Raw genomic sequence first — 22742 nt, 5'->3', positions numbered from 1 at the left:
ACTCCCCCCCTCGATCTGAACGGAGGGTGCCCATCTTACTTTCTGACACATTTTCAGCCATAACCAAAAACTGTTTGAAGCACAAAAACACTTCGGACTTTGCCTTCAAAGGATATACCCATGCATGCCTGGTAAAATCATCAATGAAAGTCACGAAGTAAAGGTAGTTTCCAAATGATGGAGTTTGCATGGGACCACAAACATCACTGTGAACAAGCTGCAATCTGCGTTCAGCTCTCACTGATCCATCTTTGGGAAAGGAAGCACGCTGCATTTTACCCAATATGCAGCCCTCACAAACATGCTTGACAGGTGCCTCAAGCTTAGGCAAAGAAGACACCATTTCAGATTTCTGCAGGCGCAGCAAACTTGCAAAATTCAGATGACCAAAACGTGCATGCCACAGTTTTGCATTTGAAATAGCCTGCGTATCCATAATAGCACATGCTGAATCCTCTACACATTTGCCATCCATATTGAGCTTATACAGCCCTCGACATAGTGAACCAGATGCTACAATGATGTCACCACAAGAGAGATCATGAACAGTACATCTGTCATCCACAAATTTTACAACCAAACCTGTTTTGGCAAATGCGGAGACTGACAGCAGATTCTTTTTGATCCCTGGCACATACAATGCATCAAAAAGTGTAAAGGTGTTGCCATTTGCAACATTCAGCACAATCTGTCCAACTCCTTCAACGGGATAAGAGGAGTTATTGGCACAAGTGACAGTATTCCCTGTGGGAGCAGACTCAAGGAAAGTGAATAAACTGCGCTGCGAGGTGATATGCTTAGTGGCACCACTGTCAAAGTACCATACATCTGAATCTACTGCAGACATACATGTGTCATGCAAAGATGGGTCATAACTGCACTGCGCATTGAATGCCCATTCTGTATCTAGCACAACATTAGCAGATTCATTGTTAGAAGGAGAGGCATCTGCAACAGCCATACCAGCCTCTTTCTTCTTAGCCTCTTTCGCAGCCAGCTTAGGACACGCTTTGATGACATGATCATTTCCCTTACAGTACTTGCAAAATGTCTTCTGTTTGTCACCCTTCTTCTCATCTTTGTCTTCCTTCTTTGGTTGCGCAACATTTGCAGATTTCTGCTTACTAGAAGAAAAGCCAGCTTTACCTTTCCCGCTTCTCTGACTAGCAACGAAAGCTTGATCTGCGACACGCATAATATTCCTGTTTTGCCTTGACTGGTCTTCTTGCAGCAAAACAGAAACTAACTCCTCAAATGATAAGGCATTGGGATTGCCTTTCATCATCAAGCGAAGAGTGGAAGCAAAACCCTGATAAGAATCTGGTAGACCATTCAAAACAGTCTGCACAAGTGAACTGTCTGACAGGATTTCATCTGCAGAAATGAGCTGCTCTTTGAAATCCTTGATCTTTGTCAAAAAGCTATCCATAGAATCACCTTCGTTCATATGCTCACTCTCCAACTGTTTTCGGAGATAAGCAACACGAGCCTCATTTCTTGCCTGATACAATGTGGCAAGTACATCCCAAGCATCCTTAGAAGTCCTGCAGGAGCGAATATGTGGGATAATGGTACGTTTGACAGACAGCGCAATCAAGGCATGAGCCTGCGCATCTCTACCATCCCAACGAATCTGCTCTGCTGAAAGTGGTGGTTCTCGAACAGCTGCTACAGCACTTGTGCCTGCACCATCATCAACAGTACCTGTTTCTGATGTGTTTGCAGCATTCCCAGCCACAATAGGACGTGCATCAATACCCTGCACAATGTTCCATAACCCCTTTGCTACCAATACATGTCGCATCATATATGCCCACAATGGATAGTTGGTGCCATCCAACTTATCCTCAGCAGCCAACATGCGGAATACATCATTGTTGTCAGCCATGGCCAATGACTGTACTAGTAGATGTAAATGCTGTCTGTAAGAGGTAAACCTGTATAAAATCGACCTGTGCTATATAGCACAGCCCAAAACAGACGAATGGGCACCTGTCCTGCAGATTTTAATCTTGACAGAAAATCTGCAAAGTAGGACGATTTTGCCTGCGCAGTACTTGGAATGCAAAAACGGAGGGCGAAATGACGTCAGATCAAAATTCTGAAACGAACAAGCCCTACGGGCTTGCCCACGGCATATACTAACCTGCAGACGCTCGTGAAACCTCGTTGCAATCGGAGGAGATGAAGCGGCAGGTGCCGGTGATGCTGCCCGGGAGGAGGAAGCCTGCTCTGATACCAATTGTTGGAATTAGGGTTGCAGGAATGCACACACAACTTCAAGAAGATGAGGAAGCTTGAGCACAACACTGTAGTGTATTATGAGTGCCAAAAATGAAAGATAACAAGCCCTAGAAGATAATGGGCGTATATACAATGCACGGGGGAAAAAACCTCCTAGTGAGGGAAAAAGTGCCCCGGCGGTCCTAAGTGTGTTCACACACATCACTACTATAATATGGTAACATTCATATCTAGTCACTACTACAACTAAGTCTTAACTATGCTTATGCGTTAGTCCATCCGGTGTATATAGATAAGATAGTCAATCTTGATAGCAATTTCTAAGGCAAAGCCTAGTAACTGGTCTCTTTGGGAGAGTAATATCTTCCAATCTATTTGGAATTAGAGAAAAGTCAAAACTACAGAGTTTTAGGACTTCTAATGCGCTATAAAGCACGTCTCAGTGATGGTTCTCTAAAAATGAGTTCTAAGGTCATTCAAAATAGCCAAAGTTTTGTTTTCAGCATGAAACTGTAAAAAACAGCCAAGTGTCCCACTTCGCACTTGAATACCTAACAAACGGAAGGAATTTTGGCTTTCTAGAGTCTCATACACTCTTGTAGAGTTTCTTGTCGTCTAAAACTTTCATGTTGACACCAAAATCTGATTCTAAACATAGGGAAAGATAAACTCTTTGCAAAATAACCCCTCATGAAGGTTTTACCTAAAATCTTGTCCATAAACTAGTCAAATATTGTATTTTCTAAATCTTTTTCTCTCCCCAAAAGTGTTTATTCTATGAGTATTTAGACTAAGGCGATCATTTTTAATTAATTAATTCAACCATTAAGCGTTCCATACCTCAACTCAGATTCTCTCATATACATGCTTATCGATTTATTTATTTAAAGAATTTAAAGCAAAATAGTAAAAAGAGTGTTTGTCTACTTCCCTGATATATTTTCAGATGTCTTGATTGATTCGGAATCCATGTCTACTCTCCAAAAGTTGTGGAAGAGCTGCTTGTAGATTTGGTAATCCTCTCAGATCTGTTGTTAGGGCTGCAATCTGCAATAGGTATAACTTCGCGCATAGTTATCCGATATACTGGATACTTAAATTTACCAGAATGCATGCAATCTACAACCCAAATAGGTCAACTCAAAAAATAGGTCACGTTTTACTTTTTTTATCAAATTTCGATGTGCATGTCCATCTACACACTTAAAGGCTTCCTTGAGTATACTAACTAATTGAAAACTTAATCTTGAATTTTCACTTAATTTTAACACTTAGAATCTTTACTGCTGAAAAACCACCGAAAACCTGCTGGAATTCATTACTGAAATTTGTAGCATCCAAAACTTAGGATTATTCTTTAATTATAACCTGGTTAATATCGAAGGTATGTTACATTGTCTCCCTGCCCGTTAAGAAATCGTCGTCCTCGATGATAAAAGTATCTTATCCTCAATCATTAGACCTTAAGAAATAGTCTTTCTTACTCAGCTATTATACTTGATAGAGTACTTGAGAAGTTGTATGCTTTTGACTTTCAGGAAAACTATAAATTTCCATATGTATGCATCTTGGGATTTCTTCAAGTAGCCTTGGAAAGAACGACTTGATAACTTGCTTGTCTAAGATCTTAACTTGATATAATAAGCTATTAACTTGATTTTTCATTTCTTAGCTATCTCTTGGATAAAATCAACATACTCGGTAATCACTGTATCTATTAGAATCTCAATACTATAGCATTCTTATCTCTCAATAGTGTGCTCTCTTCCATTCATATCTCTGATAGATCTTATCTTGGATAAACGATTTTATATGTTAAGCTAGTTATGTATATGCTAGAGTTTAGTAGTTCTCTTAAACTCGTCTTAACTCCATAAAATTTAATTCCAAATAAGAAACTAGATAGATCTTAAAGCATTACACAAAGTATCTTGATTTTGTAAATCAATCACTATCCATGTCATAAACAAGCCTTTTTGGAATCACAACTTAATAAACAATAATAAATCTGATGAAAAACATTATCGTCGTATTGTTTTAAACTTGAAGGTAATCAATCAATTTACAAACTCTTATTTTCACTTTGCTTGTAGTTTTAGACCTAGTCAAATTTCTTCAACAAGAGAGTGATCCTCTATTCTTTCTTCAATTAAGGAGCTTAGAAAGTGAAACACTTTCAAACTTTATGAGCAAATGTGGTTACATAATCTTTATATTGATGGACTTGCAACCTCCACAATAGATATAGATTTTCCCAACCTACACTTATTAACTTCAGAATGATAACTTACCAAATAGTATACTACATGAAATCCTCTAGTCACAATCTTGATAGGAATATTAATAATTAAATCTTGATTTTTTGCCTTACCTGTAGAACATCAGCATTGACATGTGCATATTCTTCAATCTCCTCGGCCACAGTTGTAGAACTTTTCCTCTCGCTCCACAAGCGTTGTCATTACTTGAAAATCCAGGTATATTCTCTTGTAAATTTTGTCTTGTTTTTCGATCTCTTGTAGTTCATCTCTCACACATCTCACGTGATTCTAGCTTGTTTTTGCACTCATTAGTTTTATGACTCTTTTCTAAACAACAGAAACATAGGCCCTCATGCCAGTGATGCCTTTTCTATCATCTCTGGAAACAAATATGTGACCCATCTGCATTCTATTATTTTGCATAAAAATTACCTTCTCATCATAAAATGGATTTGCGAGCCATCTTGTGAATGTACAAGAAAATTGCAAAAAGCAATAAACTTCTGACTATATCACAGAAAAAAAAATCGGTCACCCAAGACCTTTAACATCCACAATTAAGTGCGGAGTGCCCAACCTATGCCCTTATACCAACTGTGACGGTCCTAAATCTAGCCATATCTTAATCGTACAATTTATATATAGCAATACAATCAAATCAACCTTCTCAACAAATAACAAACAAGCATGCATGCCATATCGGACTCTTATCACACAATCATGTAATCTCAAACAAACATTCACATAATATAAATCTCGAGCAATTAAAGCATAGCATCTCAATTAATCAACCACGTATGTGTCTATCTCAAAGATTATGCCAGCATCACCATGCTTGACAACATGGTTAGTCATAAAACGACCAAAATCTAGCCAATCTAGGGCTTTCTTTGATGCTCATCCACCCAACCTCCACACTGGACATCGCCGCTATCTTGGGTATGCCTCTTTCTGACTCTCATCCTCTCTGGGTTCTACCACATGGTTCCTAGAGGGCATAAATCTCATTCTCTGTCCGACGTTCCCTGTCTAAGGATGGTCGACCTGAATCTCAAAATCTCATGTCGAGCCTCATCATACACATGCATGTCAATCAATCATACGCGTGCATGTCAATCATTTATCTCAAAACAAAGCAATCATAACTCATACATATCATCTCACACTCATCTTTAGTCCACAATCTTTCAAGGGATGCATATTCAAATCAATCACAATCAATTTCAAGTAAAAAATAAGCTTTTAATTTAAACAGTTTTTAACTTCTCTTTATCTTTTAAGTCACATGGGAATCCTTGTTTTTAACATAATGAATTATCATGTTCTAGCGAGTGAGGTAATCTCTAGTCACTACAGCTAAGTCTTACATATGCTTATACGTTAGTCCATCCGGTCTATATAGATAAGATAGTCAATCTTGATAGCAATTTCTAAGGCAAAGTCTAATAGCTGGTCTCTTTGGGAGAGTAATATCTTCCAATCTATTTGGAATTAGAGAAAAGTCAAATTTAGAAAGTTTTAGGACTTCTATTGCGCTATAAAGCACGTCTTAGTGATGTTTCTCTAAAAATGAGTTCTAAGGTCTCTTTGAGAGCATTCAAAACAACGGAAGTTGTGTTTTCAGCATGAAATTGTCAAAAACAGCCAAGTGTCCCACTTTGCACTCAAATAACTCAAAAATGAAAAGAATTTTGGCTTTCTAGAGTCTCATACACTCTTGTAGAGTTTCTTGCCATCTTAACTTTCATGTTTATACCAAAATCTGATTCTAAACATAGGGAAAGATAAAATCTTTGCAAAATAACCCCTCAAGAAGGTTAAACCTAAAATCTAGTCATAAACTAGTTAAATATTCTATTTTCTAATTCTTTATCTCCAAAAGTGTTTATTCTATAAGTCTTTAGACTAAGGCGATCATTTTTAATTAATAAATTCAACCGTTAAGCATTCCATACCTCAACTCAGATTATCTCTTATCCATGCTTATCGATTTATTTATTTAATCTCAAAGAATTTAAAGCAAAATAATAAAAAGAGTGTTTGTGTACTTCCTTGATATATTTTCAGATGCCTTGATTGATTGGGAATCCATGTTTACTCTCCAAAAGTTGTGGAAGAGCTGCTTGTAGATTTGGCAAGCCTCTTAGATCTGTTGTCATGGCTGCAATCTACAGTAGGTATAACTTTGTGCAAAGTTATCTGATACTAGTCGTGTGGATAGTTAAAATTACCAGAATGCATGTAGTCTACAACCCATCGCGGGCGAAATCGCCAAAATCAGTTGTAGTTGAAAGTCAATTCCAAAACTAGGTCACGTTTTACTTTTTTATCAAATTTTGATTTTCATGTCCATGTACACACTTAAAGGCTTCCTTTGAGTATACTAACTAATTGAAAACTTAATCTTGAATTTTCACTTAATTTTAACACTGAATCTTTACTACTGAAAACCTGCTCGAATTCATTACTGAAATCTGTAGCATCCAAAACTTAGGATTATCTTTGATTATATCTTGGTTAATATTGAAGGTATGCTACAATCCTCCTCATCTTTCCTTAGAACCTTTCTTTTCATTTACTTTCTTCCTTTTTGGGGATGAATTCTTTCCACATTTGACTTGCCACCCTTTTTTTTGGTGCCAAGACTAGTTGCACCTTTGCCTCGCCCACTTGCATCTTTTGCAACATTTGTAGGTGATGCTTCCCCACTCCTTGCTCTGGTTGCACCTTTCTTGCCATGGCCTATAGGTTGCTTAGATCCCTCAGGTCCAGACCGCTTAGGTTGATGTAGATCTACTTCACAAAATTACGTCAAACAAATGGTTGATGTAGATCTTGTCATGGAGCAAGGTATGAAATATATCACATGGAGCAATGCAAGGATAATACCTTTCCACAAGGCCTCCTCGTCGAGGGGGTATGTCCCATCAGCATAATCTAACCAAGGCCTCCTCGTCAAGGATAATACCTTTCCACAAGGCCTCCTCGTCAAGGATAATACCTTTCCACAAGGCCTCCTCGTCGAGGGGGTATGTCCCATCAACATAATCTAACCACCATGGGCACAAACTCCAAACCTCTTTTTTAGCAAGTTCTATCCAGATTTATGGATATATGCCATTATCCTCAACCTCACTTAACACCCATTAATCTACGAGATGATGAAGCTCAAGGAAAGAAACTATGTCCCTCATCAAAACCCACCACTTGGCAGTAAATAGGATAGTTTAGAACTTGTCTTACCAGCATACCTATACCTAGTGTACAAGCTCATGGAATGAAATATTATGTTCTAAGCATACCTATATATGGCACGTCTTGCTGCACATATGAGGTGTGGCTGAGCCGATGCTATGACCGAAGACCGCCGATGTTAAAGTATTTTTCTTTGCAATCACTCAAATAATCTTTCAAGGTCATTATTCCCTTTGATTCTCCTTTCGTGTGAACCTCCCGCATGACTGGCTTCTCTTCTTCTATTTTGCACTTCATATCAAGTGATGTGGTTATTAAGTGATGCCAATACATGTACTTGTGAAGAACATGTGGAATGCATGTTCTTCGCATGGTACATGTTCAGATTCATGGCTTTCTCTCCTTTAGCAATGATTTGAACCAACTTTCTTTTTCTACAAAAAGAGAGCAACCATGCATTACACTTTCAAACTTTACTTGAACCAGCTTGCTCTTTTTGCACAGTAGATGAAACTTACTCATTTGGAGGCAAGCTAGAGTTGTAGCTTCTTGATTGTGAGTTGCCAATCCTGGTACTTAAATATGACATCAAAGAAATCCTTTCCATTTGCAGGATTTGCAATGGCTGCGAATGTGTACCCCTTTTTCATGAAAATCATCTTTGTTTCCTTCAAGTAATTCTCGTACATCTCCTCCTCATCTTCTGTGTGTTCCCCTTCCTAGGCAATCCTCTCATTTTTGTTTGAATCATCTTTTGGAAATCATCTTGTTCTTATAAATAAAAAATGGAAAACCTTAAGAAAATCTGAGCTAAAGAAGTAATGTATTTGAATTAAATGTTAGAGGCATGCACAAATATTACCTGAAAAATAAATACATTTTTGTTGTTGATATATTTAATACTGACATGCTGATCAATGATGAGATAGATGAGAATTCTACTATTTACATTGATGTGCAGCCAGGTACCAATGAGCTTTGCTACCAAGTGCAAAGAACAGGTGGGTTTGTTCGTAAAAAATCTGACATCCTTATAAGTATTCTAGATGGTAAGCTTGATCCTCAATTAACCAAGAAGCTGAAAATTGAGGAGATTGAGGGCACCCACAAAATGGAATGGAAGATTAAATGCGAGGAAGAGAGCGAACATGAATCGACTATTGCATTTTTATTCGCTTGATGGCTAGCCATTAATTTAAGTAGCCTAATCTAAAGTACATGTATTTTGCAGTAAAGCCACTTGAGAAAACAATGTTTTGTGAAAACATAACTTGAAATTTCATCAATTTGTTAAAGTGGGTTCATGGATGTCTTAGATGGAGATGCTTTCATACTATGAATCTATGTTTATAAATGTATGTTTTATAGAATTTGTCACATGCAGAAGTCTTTCTACTTAATTATACTAGTGAACTATGCAATGATATTATATTGTGGTGCTTTAACTTGAGAATACTATTACAGAATTGTGATATGTACACCAGATCTTTGACTGTAATCTTTTCATGTCTCCTTCCTCCTTGTGGCACTCGGCTTGGTATTTGTACTGGAATGCCTTGGTCTCTTGTGAAGTGGAGAATGCTTGTCTTCCATAGATGTCTGGATGCAACCCCTAAATTGAGAGACGAGATGTGAAATTAGGAGGATACTTGTCCAACCATTGCATTCACCTAGTGCATTCAAAATTAGCCTAAAAAGGTGTGCAATCACCATTGGCCCCATTTGTCACACTAGTCAAATTGCCTTATGATGCCCTTTGTTGCTATCCTTAGCTACCTCACTTGTCTATCTTACACGGTTGTTGCTGACATATTAAATACTAACATACCCTCCCCCTGTATACATTGTTGGATGTAGCATCCCTTTTGAAATTGTTAACAACAACCTTTCCTCACATTTTCTTTAGGTAGTGATGATGGATATTGGGACTCAAAAAAATGTTTCTATGGAAGTCCACTCACTTTGATTAATATATGGAAGGTATTCTATATGCTTAAAAGAAAATTATTCTATATGGGGGGTAAAGATTACTTTCATGAGGCTTAAGATGTGCTTTACTAGCAATAATGGAGCATATCTTTTAGGATAGGTGTAACGGAGCAGATATTTCCTCATTCGCTCTAGGTGGTGGTGGATTTTGGGACTCAAAAAGTGTGTCTAGAGTACTTTAATGAAGCTTAAGATATGCTATACTAGCCTAAATAGTATGGCAAGTGTTGATAGAAGGTTATCTAGAATACCAAAATCTAAGAAATCATGTCATTCAATATGATGGAGTTTTGGGGTACTCTACACCAAGATCTGAACTTAAGGACTATTGGATAAAAGGGGTGAGAATAATAGTAGTAGAATCAAAGAGATATAGATCATGAAATATAGATGTTATAATAATGTTTGAGTTTCTTGAGTTTGTGTTGATTAAGGTTAGTGTGTGTGTGTGTGTGTGTGTGTTTGAGAATTGGATAAAGAGGAGGAACGACAAAATCATTTAAAAAAATAATAAAAAAGTAAAAATATTTTTTTGGTAAAAATCATTTTTTTCCCTTTTTTAACACTAAAGTTAAAATGATTAACACTAACCCTAACTCTAATACAAACGGTAACGTAAATGATTACTAAAGTTAAAATGATTAACCCTAACCCTAACCCTAATACAAACGGTAACGTAAATGATATTTAGTAATTATTTATTTAGGACCTCTTAACTAGTGATTGTCTCTCTCTCTTTCTTTCTCTCACACATGCACACATCCCTCTCTATCTCTCTCTTTCTTTCTCTCACACATGCACACATCCCTCTCTATCTCTCTCTCACAAACACATCTCTCACTCTATCTCTATTATGGAGGCTCTTCTTATTTTCCCAACAATGATACATGTGAGATGAGAGTCCCTTTGAGAAATGGCAAAGGCTTTGTGAACAAAGAATTTTTTATTCGAAAATGTTCATTGTTAGAGTTCAAGGGTTTAGAGGCAATCAGAATCACAACAAATAAAGAGACACGTTGTCGTGCCATGGCACGTCTATGGTGTGAAACCATGCATATGAGACTATCAAATGCAAATCCAGATGCATGGGATTAAGTGCTATGAGGAGTCATTATATGATGCCCATGTACATATATTCATATTGTAAATGAGGTTCAATAAGACGAGCTGAGGCTGAGTCAGGTCTCGAAGCTTCTGTACATAAGTGTGGTGTGAATTATGGAGCTTTATGCTTATGGTAGACCCTCTAGTAGGGAACACCCTTCTCGACATGTATGGAAATGTGAGAGCATGTATGATATAAGGTTTGGTTTTCAAGAATGCCCTTTTGAGATATCGTGTCTTGGGATACCATGATTCCTGTTCTTATTCGGAATGAGCAGATCAAGAAGGCTCTTGGTTTGCTGGAGATGATGCTCCTAGGGCAGTGTTTCCTAGTATTGTGGGTCGTTCTCGGCGCACTGGTGTTATGGTGGGTATGGGACAGAAAGATGCATATGTTGGTGATGAGGTTCAATCTAAGTGGGCAATATTGACCTTGAAATATCCTAATGAGCATGGTATCGTAACTAACTGGGATGACATGGAAAAGATTTGGGATCATATATTCTTCAATGAGCTTCGAGTTGCTCCTAAAGAGCATCCAGTCTTGCTCAATGAAGCTCCTCTCAATCCAAAGCTAATCGAGAGAAGATGACTCAAATCAAGTTTGATACATTCAATGTGCCAGCTATACGAATGTTGCTATCCTTACGTGGCAGCTTACGTGGAGATAACCGAATTTAAAGCTACATAAAAGGTGGCGCAATGTATTGGCAACGAAGGAAATTTCGATAAAATAGCTGCAAAAGGGATGCGCGCCCGATTTCCTTGCGGGAAAGAGAGAAAAACCAGAGAAGGGGGCGCATATGGACGGTGGGGTGTGCAGAAATTGAGAACCAGGGCGTCTTCTACCAGGGATTTTAAAATCAAATCTGTAGCTACTGTATAAAGCTTGTTGGAGTTAGAATTAAAGAGAAAATAGAGTACTATTAAAGGAGATGATTTTCGCATTATATGTACTATTTCCTTGCGCAGTCGGCAGTGAAGCAACCGTGAGGGGAATAGCGAAAAATCAAAGAAAAATTTGCTTTTTTTTTACTTTCAGATAAGTAAATTTTGTTTTTGTTTATTACCACTTACGATTTGGAAAATGGTATAACCTATGAAACCTTTAAGGTTTTAGAGAATGAGAAGGTTTTGGATTTGGAGGATCTTGGAGTAGGAAAGCATCGAAATACATTAAGATTCCTAGAATTTGGATTTTATTTCCTACTCGATTGGATTTTGGAATGCAAGTCATGGAGTTTTCTAAAATCACATGAGTATGTTATAGATATGCCATATGTCATCCTTTGTTTGTGAGTTGTTGGAATTTAAAAGCAGGTTTTCAGGAGATAAAGAGACACCTTGAAATGATGGAATTGGTGTCACTTGATGTATGTGATGTGAATGATCACATGTATGTGGGAATTTTTTGAAGGTGATGTTGTGCTTACATGTGATTGGATTGAGGCATTTGGAAAAAGGAAGTCAGGAAATCTATGCTTGAAACGACATGCTCTGGATACACAATTCATGTGCAATCATCAGGCTGAATTCGGGGATGTATTGAGGTGAATTGGCACATGTTTATGTTATCAAAAATGGAGATTTCTTATGCTCCTTGGAAAGTTATGTGTGTGAGTTTCCTTGTTGGGATTAGAAGCTACTCTCACAGCTAGACGTCTCGTACTTTCCCAGCGACACCGTCCATGTCACGACAACGTGTTGCCCTTGTTCCACTTCAAGATATAGAAGGCCAGGAGCTCTACCTTCTTAATCACCTCATATCTCTTACATATGAGGTATGTGTAAGCTCAAAATCTAATTCATCAATTGGTAACTCTAATTATGTGAATATTGAAAGTTCAACAAATTTTGATGATAGTGTGCTATAGAAGACATCTATACACCTAGTTACCCAACCATGAAGTACTTTCACCCTTGAAAGTAAAAAGTAATGTAGAGTTCTTATTTAACATGAGGAAGGAGAACACTTTGACAAAGCTGGTGAGACGTATACCACATGTGTTTAAGGTGAATGAGCTTCCTAGATTCTATGATGGGAATGTAATATTTGAATTTCCTACCACCATGGGTTCTACAGTAGGCATGGATGGCATGGATCATAAATAAGATGGCCACATGTGGACAAAGGCAGCTACATCAAATGTCAATTTTCTAGGGGTGTGTAAGATAAGCCATTGCATTGGTGAAATGCATTGTTTACACACCACATGCCCTTGGTATTTGAACAATGGCTTCCTTAATGACATTAGTTTCAAAGGGTGCATAAAGAAAACTTGTGAAGTTGATGTCCCAGCCATTAATGATGGAAATCTCAATTGTCACTATTGCAAAAAGCCAGCTACTTTGCAAGGCATCTTGTTCCTGCTATGTGTATTGTCATGCCTAGTGATGATAGTCTAACACAATTTCTAATACACATCGGAATTCATTCACATGGTGTACAAGGCAGAACATTAAAGACATTGCTTGATATGACTAAAGCAATGGTTTGAAGAGTAATTAAAGTAGATGCAGGTGCGGGTCCAAGGAAGGTGTAGATGTGTGTTGCCAAGGAGTTGGCGCTAACTTCATTAGTTCAAGAAGGAGATAAAGGACATGATCTTGGCAATAAAGAATTCGATAGTGTGCGAGAAGAACTCGGCCCACTAGTTGAGAACAAGTGGTGAGTTGAATTAGAGAAGAATTTGTCAAGGCCATGTATACAAGTGATTAAAATTTCCTTTCTTTTAGGTTTCGAAGGTCAATAGCTCATGCATGCCAAGGACCACCTAAGTCATCATTTGGCTATGATGACTTGCTATGTTTGAAGAAGGATTGCAATTATGACTTCTTGCATGGAAGCCGATTTCTAGGTCAAGGAAACGAAACTAAACGTTGTTTTGTTTTCAATATGTCTACTAAAGGACTAGCCTCAGGTGTCAAACTTGTCAATAGAATGAGGCATTCATGGAATGGTTATCTAAGAAGAGATTGGATCCAATTTGACCACATTAGATGTATCATGGATTGGGTGACAATGTCTTGTCATGTTTATGATCCAAGGTAGTAACAATGGCTTGTAGTCGCTAGAAATAATGGCTTTTGAAAGAAAATAGTTTTTTGTTATTATCTCTTTAGCATATTAACTTTTTATTTACAACCTGCAGCTTCTAACTATTGCAACTTGTGGGTGAAACATGAGGACAAGACTTCCCAATTATTATTTTGGGATTGTATAAATAATGTCATGGTGGCACACAGATTTAAAAAAGAAGACTTCTTTGGTCTCATGGGTGTGGCAGATGAAGCCCAAGCAAATTGGAATGACGTTAGAGAAGTCTACAATATGAAGGACAAGAAATGAAAGATCGAGAACGCTCATGTTTATTTCATTGGGCACAAAGCCTAAATATACATACCACAAAGTATATTATAAAGGCCTTCCAAGGTGTGCATAAGATCATGTGCAATAAGTGGCAGACCGAGTCAACAAAAAAGACTGCACTAGCTCAAGGGCGACTTATCTCATAATGGTGGCAAAGTGTAAATGTAAAAGATTCAGATATACCTGCCATGGATCTTTGGGTGAGTTGGTAGGAAGTGCGCATTGCACATTGGGGCAATGTAATGATTTCGGTATGTATAAGAACCATTGTCTTTAAAACCAGTGTCTTTATTGATGTTTCTAATATTTCTTTAACTATTGCATAGGTGGAGAAGAGCAACGATCACTCATGTACACCACGAACAAACTTGTCAGAGTCTAAACATAGAAGCTGGTTAGCCGGAGAGGGTTTCAAACAAAAAATAACACTCTACCATGCATGTGTATCAGACATGGCCAATGCTTTGTTACAAAGTGCAAAGCAAAATGCATACCTAATGGGCAAGCAAATCGAAGAAGGTCCAAGTCTTGAAAATCTAAATGAGAGGGCGAATATGTATACTCTAAGCCCAACACAAGTTCTAAGGACAGTAAAGGGTAACACTACAAGCACACCTATGTACAAGGCCCCAACTTCTTTAGCAGGTGATCGAGAATCAGCCTGACATAAGAGACAAAAATGTAATGTAATTGATATGGATGATGATGCTAGTAATAGACCTGAGTATAATGTGTGCATGAGAGATAGGAAGTCTATTGGACGTTGCAGGAAAATACCCTTCAGGATAGACAAGTAGACAGAGAGAAGAAGAAAGGGAAGCAAGAGGAGAAGCAAGGGGAGAAAGAGTGAGTGAAGTGTGTGAAGGAGCTACAGTGGAGAGACTATTTGTAGACAGAGGTTATTCTAGCTTTGGAAAGTTGTAGAATTGGAGTGCAGTGAAGTTAAGGTGGAATTGGGAAAAATAGAGTAGAGAAGGTGCAAAGCTCTAGATAATCAGACATGAGATGTGTCCTTAGTGATTTTTGAGAGGAAACTTTGTTAGAGACATGGTTTAGTTCAATTCATATTCAATTTCTTTTGCTGTCAATTAGTTGTGTGTTGATTTGTATCTCTTTGGGAAGGACGACCTATGGTTTGTAGTTGTAAACTCACTGTAGTTTGAGTTCAATGACATGAGTTAATAATCTGATAATTGGGAGAGTGATCCCTAGAGATTACGTATGAAGAATCCCGAAGTTTTCAGTGTGTTTTTCAAATATGTTTTGGATATATTGTCTTAGGGATTTTGAGACAGCCTATCTTAGTTTTCATGAAGAAATCCTAGTGTTCAAAGCTTGTATCTGTGTCGTGATTGATGAGAATTTGTGATATGGAGTTTGGTTTGAGTTATTTTTATTGTCTTTGTTGAGATAGAGCCATTGTTACTTCAGGTGTGTCTGACGTTCTGAGAGTGAGAGATGTCTCATAATTGAAGCAGTCATCTTATGTTGAGAAAATACAATTAGATAGGGTCAGAAGAGTGTCAGCTATAGGAAGATCTATGTCTAGGGGGTCAACTTATGAGGTAAAAGGGTCGTTTTGATCTTTTTGGATTCAAAGGAAGTTGTCTTAAGTAGAGTCTGACAGTCAAAAGCCAAACAAAATTTAGACAAGTTTGGGGGCAAATTGGTAGTTCTAGATCAACTATGAGTTCATTGTGATCATCTTGATGTCTTTAGAGTTGTATCTTTGTGTGGTTTGAGTGTTTAAAGGGTTTAGAGGACTCAAAGCTAAGAAATTCTGCTCCAGTTGAGTCAGTTGTTAGCAATCAGCCAGTCAAATCAATCAATAGTAAGTCAGTTGTGGGCATTAGAGAGTCTTTGCAGTATCTTCATTAAATTAGGGCAGCGTGAGGGCTAGGAGGATTCTGCAGACATAAAATAGAAATTTCCTAATCCAAGTAGGGCTTCCGAGTTGGTTGGTTATGTCTCTGAAAGTAGAATCGGTAACAATCAAGACCATTTGGACGAATGTCGACAAAAGGTTCACATAGCGTAAGGGGATGTTTAGCATAGTTCTAGGGTTGAGAGATGGATGCTAGCTAGATTAGGAGGTCAATATCAAGGAAGATGCATATTGAGGTCAGATTCTGCATCAGCCATCTGAGCCAGTTTACAAGCAGCTAGGGTAGTCTAGTGTCGGTAACACTTCAATAGAGGAGAGCTAACCGATTCTAAGGAGTTCTATCACTGGAGGACACTCTGGAGGTCAGGAGGACGTGTTTCTATCTAGAATTTGCTGTAGGCATTTGTTCTAAGTTATGATCAGAATTTGATCATTTCTAAGCTAGACCTATGAGACAAATTTTAGTCAGTTTTTTTGTTAGTAGGAGGTCATAAGAGGATCAGCCAAGATTTTGGTAAGCCCTTGGGGTAGTGGCTATAAGGTTAGCTAGTGTGGGATTGTAGAGGATCCAAGAGGAATAATCAATGATACAATAGAATATTGGGTCCAGTTTACTCCCACATAATAAAATATAATAATCAATTATATGACATAATATTGGGTCCAATTTACACCCACACGAGAGTGAGCCCATGCTCCCTCTTGCTATATTTAAATATATTGCTTGAAATAACTTCTGGGGCTCAAAATAGTGTTTTTTTACAAATATTTCAACTTCTTTAAAAATAGCTTACTTTATTCGACATGCAAGCTAATCTACTTCAAAATAGATGTCAACCCGAAACCAAATATTCACAAGGGAGATTTCACATGTCCTAATAAATATATATACATCATCAATAAATATGGATGATGCCTAAACTGAATGAATGGCACTTTTCACAAAATTAAACAATATTTGTCGACACTCAAAAATGATTATCTCAAAATATTCCTAGCCACCACTAGGTCACCTCCATTATATCCAATCCAATGATCGGTACTTATATCAATGATGTAAATAAATTGAACCAATACTCCCATGCATGTATGGATTCACTTGTCGAGATTTAGGAAGGCATCCCAATCTAAATCCATCTAGGAGAATTCATAAATAATGAAAAACATGGGAATTATATGAATATTCCATGAATTAACTACTCGTGGGGGGGGGAAAGAAGACATTGTCCTTAGTTGTCAGAAAATCATAAATAATCATCATGGGATAGTATAAATATAAGATGCAATCAAGGATGGATAGGTGGTGAGGGAAAGATCAGGTAGCCATTGAGAATCTTCAATGGGGTGGCCTTTATACTTGACTAAATATCAGTGATAAATATTACCTTTTCTTGTTATTATCAAAATTTGTAACAAAAAGGGTTATTAAAATAAAAATATATTCAACAACAACGTATTGCCTGAGTATTATGAATTATTTTGATGTTAAAATGATATGTAAATAAACAGTTGGAGTAAAAGATTTATCATCTTTAATGGGTGGTTCATGTGTGTTACAAAATAAAAGTGTGATTCTATAATTCTCAAAATACATGTACATGCATCATGACAAATATCTTTTCAAGGGGTAATTGAGATTGAAACAAACATAAGTGAGAAATAAATTGTTCATGGGCTACGGTGGTGTCGTCTTTGATTCTGTATCTAATAATGATTCCATGTTGTTCCATGGGTTGAAAAAACCGAGAAAATATGTGAGAGTTTCCAATGGGGATCATGACAAAACATGCTGCATGATCATTTTTCAGCTCTTTGACTATTTTATCTTTAGGTTTATTAGTTGAAGATGTGCAATAATGCCTCGAGTAAGTGTGCAATGTGTACAATGTGTGCATATATATAAGCGAGTTGCATACATTTTGCCAGGAGTTGTAGTAGTTTGAATAAATTTTTGGATTGTGACGGTGTGAGGGGATGGGTGTCATTGTGATGTGTACTAAATATTCTTCTCTTAATTTCCAAGGTCTCTTTGTCTTGTGGTTCTTCATCACTTGGCTTTGATACCATTGTTTGGGGAGGTTGATATGAACCCAATGAATTGATGGCACAAATACCAAATACCAAGTATAAAATAGAATAATCAATTACACATGACAAAGTATTGGGACCAATTCACCCCCACATAAGTGAGCTCACTCTTCCTCTTGGTGTATTTAAATATATTTCTTGAAATAACTTGTGAGGCTTAAAATAGTTTCCTTCTTCAAAAAAGTCTTCATCTTAAAAAAATAGCTTACTTTATTGGACATGTCAAAAATAGATGTGAATCTAAAACCATATAATATACACAAGCAAGCTTTTACATGCCCCAAATAAATATACACACATCATCAATAAATATGGATCGTGCACCCAAAATGAAGTAATGGATCTTGTTGTCTTAGAAACTCAAATAATATTCATCAACACTCAGAATCAATTATCTTAAAATATTATTGACCACCACCACTAGCATGTCTCCATTATCTAATCCAATGATTTGCACCTACATCAACTATGCTAATCAATTAATAAATTAATTGATTAAAAAAATAATTAAACATACAAAACTCATAACATCAAGACAATGAAATCAATACTCCCATGCATGTATAGATTCACCCATGTACGCATAAAGTAAGCTATGATTACCTAGGTTTATAAAGGCCAGTTATTGATATTCGTTTCAAGTATTTCTTCTTGTTGTTCAAAGAACGTGTCCCACCATTTTACATCTTTCTCTCCTGCATACTGCTTTGCCTTCTCGAGATTAGCGATCTTCTCTCTGGCCAGTTATAAAGGCCAGTTATTGATATTTGTTTCAAGTATTTCTTCTTGTTGTTCAAAGAACGTGTCCCACCATTTTACATCTTTCTCTCCTGCATACTGCTTTGCCTTCTCGATTAGCGATCTTCTCTCTACAATGCACCTTTGAAAGTCCATAGCATGACCTACCTTGCTTGCCTCTGTTTCTTCCTTTAAGCTTTCCAAGAGTGCCATTTTTGAAGCTTGCATAACAATGTCTCGAATAAATTTAAGAACTTTAAGGCCACCTGAAGGAAGCCACTTTGCATCAGTAGGAGAAAATCTTTTCATACAATAAAGTTTGTCTACTTTCTTCTACAGGTTTAATAAAAAAGGCATGCTAATAACTTAGATCATTCAACTGGTCCAAGCACCTACTTTTTTCTATCCTTGGCCCATTAACAAAAACTTGAAATCCATTGTCTCCTTCAAATGCTCTACCATTGGCTTTGGTGTGTATGCTTTCTCTTTAAGTGTCATCATGGTCGGAAAAGTAAATGCATTGTGGTGAGATAATTTTTTTGAAAACGTACAAAACATCTGATCAATGTGGTCATAAGTGTGACCCACAAGTAGAAAATTCACTTTCACTTTCTTAAACACCCCTAAGGAAACCAACATGCTTAGGTATCCAAGAACTATTGGATTCTTATTCTCTCTTGCAGTGTTACCTAGCTATAAATATAATATGCTTGGCAATGCACCTTCCCAATTAGATATCACACATGATGAATGATTGTGGTTAGATTTGGATCATTACGGATATTTGGATATGTGAAAAAAACCCTTGGGTGAACTTGAGTATTGTATACAAGGCAACCAACAAAATGCATTTGCACAAGCATGTCTTCTGTAATGTCCTTTTAGTAGGCAGCCTAGCAAAGTGAGGCAAGCAAATTTTTTTTTGGTCCATTCCATTAATAACAAGCCCACGATACTTTTTGGGAGATGCAAAACACTTTCCTCTGTAGTAGTCCATTGCCTTCGCTCTTCTCTGTGAATTCTCAAAGTATCCTTGACTATCCTTAGCTCATTTGGATCACTTGCAACCTTTCTTCTTGTTTTTAGCTTGCACACTCGGGGGGGTCACTTAGTATAAAAAATGAATCACGTGTGTTCAACAGAAGGAATTTAAAAAAAAATTTGACTTACAGATATTTATTCACAGAAGGATTTATTTCAGAGCATATGTATGTATTTACAGAAGGTACTTTTTTATTGATAAATTTGACCAAAGGTTGTAAAGATAAGAAAGGTATAGGTGTAGTGGTTTAAGCTGCAAGAGCATAATTTTCCACACAATGGATCCAGGTTCAAATCTTGGGAAGATTTTTTCCTGGATATAAAATTTGATTTTTATTTGGGTTGCAACGTGATGATTCTGAAATAAAAAGACATTTGATAATATTTGAATTTGCTTTTACTACACACGATTTATAGGTGCGCATTCAAAACAGGCGGGTAGTGTTGGCAGACACGCAGCTCTCTCTCTCTCTCTCAAGCACAAGAAAACTCAGGTACGTAGCTCTCTCTCTCTCTCTCTCTCTCTCTCTCTCTCTCTCTCTCAAGCACAAGTAAACTCAGGTTTGATTTTAACGATCAAACCTTCTCTTTTTCTTAAAAAAATGGCCAGGCACGTAGGTGATGCGGCCCACCATGAGCACCGCACAGTTTGATGGTCGGGTGAGGTGCTTGAGGCTGTTGCGTGGTTGATTAGGAGATACCGACGGGGTCACAACAGGCCAAAGAAGGTGGCCGTTGGCAGGCATCGCAGAACTACACACTAGCTGAGGAGCCAGCGAGGAGCAGCAGGTCTGTACGGCTTATGCTCTCTCTCTCTCTCTCTCTCTCTCTCTCTTGGCACATAGCCTAGCTATGTATCAATCAGACATATGCCTTATTGCAACTTCCCAGTTCACCTTCTATTTCTTTGGTGTTATACCTCTTGGGAAGAACTCAATGCATCTCCTACTATAAATTGTGCAACATTGTAGTTTCTTGGTCTCATGAGTCATTTTGGCCTCAAGTAGACGTTAAATGTAACAGGCGAAAGCTTACAAACAGGATTATACTTTGATAATGAATATTCAGTGCCTTAGTTCCTGACGATTGCACAATGTAGTGGAGATAAGAGTGCGAGAGAGAGAGAGAGAGAGAGAGAGAGAGAGAGAGAGAGAAAGAGAGAGAGAGAGAGAGAAGAACAATAAAGACAAGATACACCCGATGGGGTCCCAAATACCCCCTAAATGGCCCCCACCAAGGATTGGTGTATTTTCTTTATTGAATGATGAGAAAAAGACCGACTTCTTGATGATCTTTCTTGGCTATAAACATGCAGCCTAGCCTGAAGATGATCTGGTTCTGACCTTCAAGTTCCCTTGACTGGAGTTTTCCCTCTGGCTGTCCTGGCCCTTGGTGGATCTGAGCACTATGTGAAATATGAGATGAGTCAGGCCTTTTGCCAATCTATGCTTTTATAGGCACAAAAGGGCTAGTTGGTTTGCTCATATAACCCTGTCAGCTTGTTTATTTATCCTCCACGACCTGTTTTTCTCGGCGCTTTAATAGGCGCCTTTTCCAATATGCTGGCCGCCTATGTGCTGGCCCTCCATGGCCTGGCTAACTGGCTGTGAGGACCTCATCGGCTGGCCAACTGGCCGCCCAGTCCGACCGCCAGTCCATGCCTACTAGGGGCTGGCCGACTGGGCCCTTGCCTGAGGCTGGCCATCAAGGCCTATGCCCTCTAAGGGATGGCCACAATGCTTAGAGCTTCTTGTGGGCCAATGTCATGGCCCATGGGCTGTCCTAGGTAGCCCAAGTGTGGGGCAACATGGGTAACCCTTGCCCCCACGCTCTATGCAATTCTACATGCAACTACATATCAATGCCCATAACACCTGTCATCATTCCAGAGGGTGACTCACAATACAGATTGGCACTGCTTCATGTGTGGGACTTGCATAACTAACCCTGGACTAGCAGTACGGACTGGCATTGCTATTTCTGCCAATCTTCCGAGGTGTTTTGGCCTTTCCAAGGTGCCTTTGCAGAACCACGCATTGATGCTTGCCAAATCCAACTTGGCATTCCAACCTTATGAAGCTGGGGAAGATATCTTGCACTGCATTTTGAATGAAGCAAGCAGGTTGGATAAGCTCTTCTAATATGAGAGAGAGAGAGAGAGAGAGAGAGAGAGAGAAATGAAATGAAATGAAATGTTGTATTAAATGTCTTTAGAAGGCCAAAATGACCTATGAGACCAAAAAGATTACATCCCAATAGAATCTGATTCTCTGTCTGGAAAATAAATGAAATGAACAATATAAATTCTAAAATCTAGGCCTGCCATACATCAAGACCGGACCTTGATGAGGGTAAGAAGTTGCATGATGAGGCCCGGAGGAAAGGCTTCACTACCAACGTCTTTGTCTGTACTGCCCTTGTGAGCATGTATGGCAAATGCGGGGTGATTGTTGAAGGGGACCGGGGCGAAGCACGCACATAGGAGAGAGAGAGAGAGAGAGAGAGAGAGACACTATATGGTGGGGAGAGTACCAAAGTAGTCCAATAGTGGTACTGTGAGCCCTCCCCTTATTCACTATATGTAATGAATAAGTGTATACACATGTGGGCGCCCGGACACGGAAGACCGCCCGGACGGCACAGGGACCTTTAACCCCAACAACCTCCCACTTAAAGGCCAATGTGCCTTCAAGTGAGAACCCACTACCTACTAGCCTACAACTAGTATATACAAGATGGACGAGATACGACGGATCTCATCCCACACCTACAAGCTCACTGTGTCGTAGTGCATCCGGCTCTTCGAGCAGACCAATGCACGGTGGAA

General features: G+C 38.3%; 1 protein-coding gene across 1 annotated transcript; it reads left to right on the top strand.

Moving 5' to 3' along the window:
* Window positions 1–8607: 8607 nt before the first annotated feature.
* On the top strand, window positions 8608–11385 carry LOC147637794 (actin-1-like). Its single transcript, XM_086799048.1, has 2 exons — window positions 8608–8665; window positions 11072–11385. The coding sequence occupies exons 1-2, from the start codon at window positions 8608–8610 to the stop codon at window positions 11383–11385; spliced, it is 372 nt and encodes a 123-aa protein (XP_086655174.1).
* The last annotated feature ends 11357 nt before the right edge of the window (window positions 11386–22742 follow it).

This window comes from Cibotium barometz, chromosome 6, assembly GCF_041138505.1.
Source record: "Cibotium barometz isolate CiBa-2024 chromosome 6, ASM4113850v1, whole genome shotgun sequence".
In the NCBI taxonomy this organism is placed as follows: Eukaryota; Viridiplantae; Streptophyta; class Polypodiopsida; order Cyatheales; family Cibotiaceae; genus Cibotium; species Cibotium barometz.
This window is presented reverse-complemented; position numbering and strand designations above follow the sequence as displayed.

Coding starts and splice junctions, on each gene's coding strand:
- LOC147637794 (XM_086799048.1), top strand. CDS start 8,608: ATGCTGATCAATGATGAGATAGATGAGAATTCTACTATTTACATTGAT. Junction 8,666..11,071: donor TTACATTGATGTGCAGCCAG/GTACCAATGAGC, acceptor CGGAATGAGCAG/ATCAAGAAGGCTCTTGGTTT.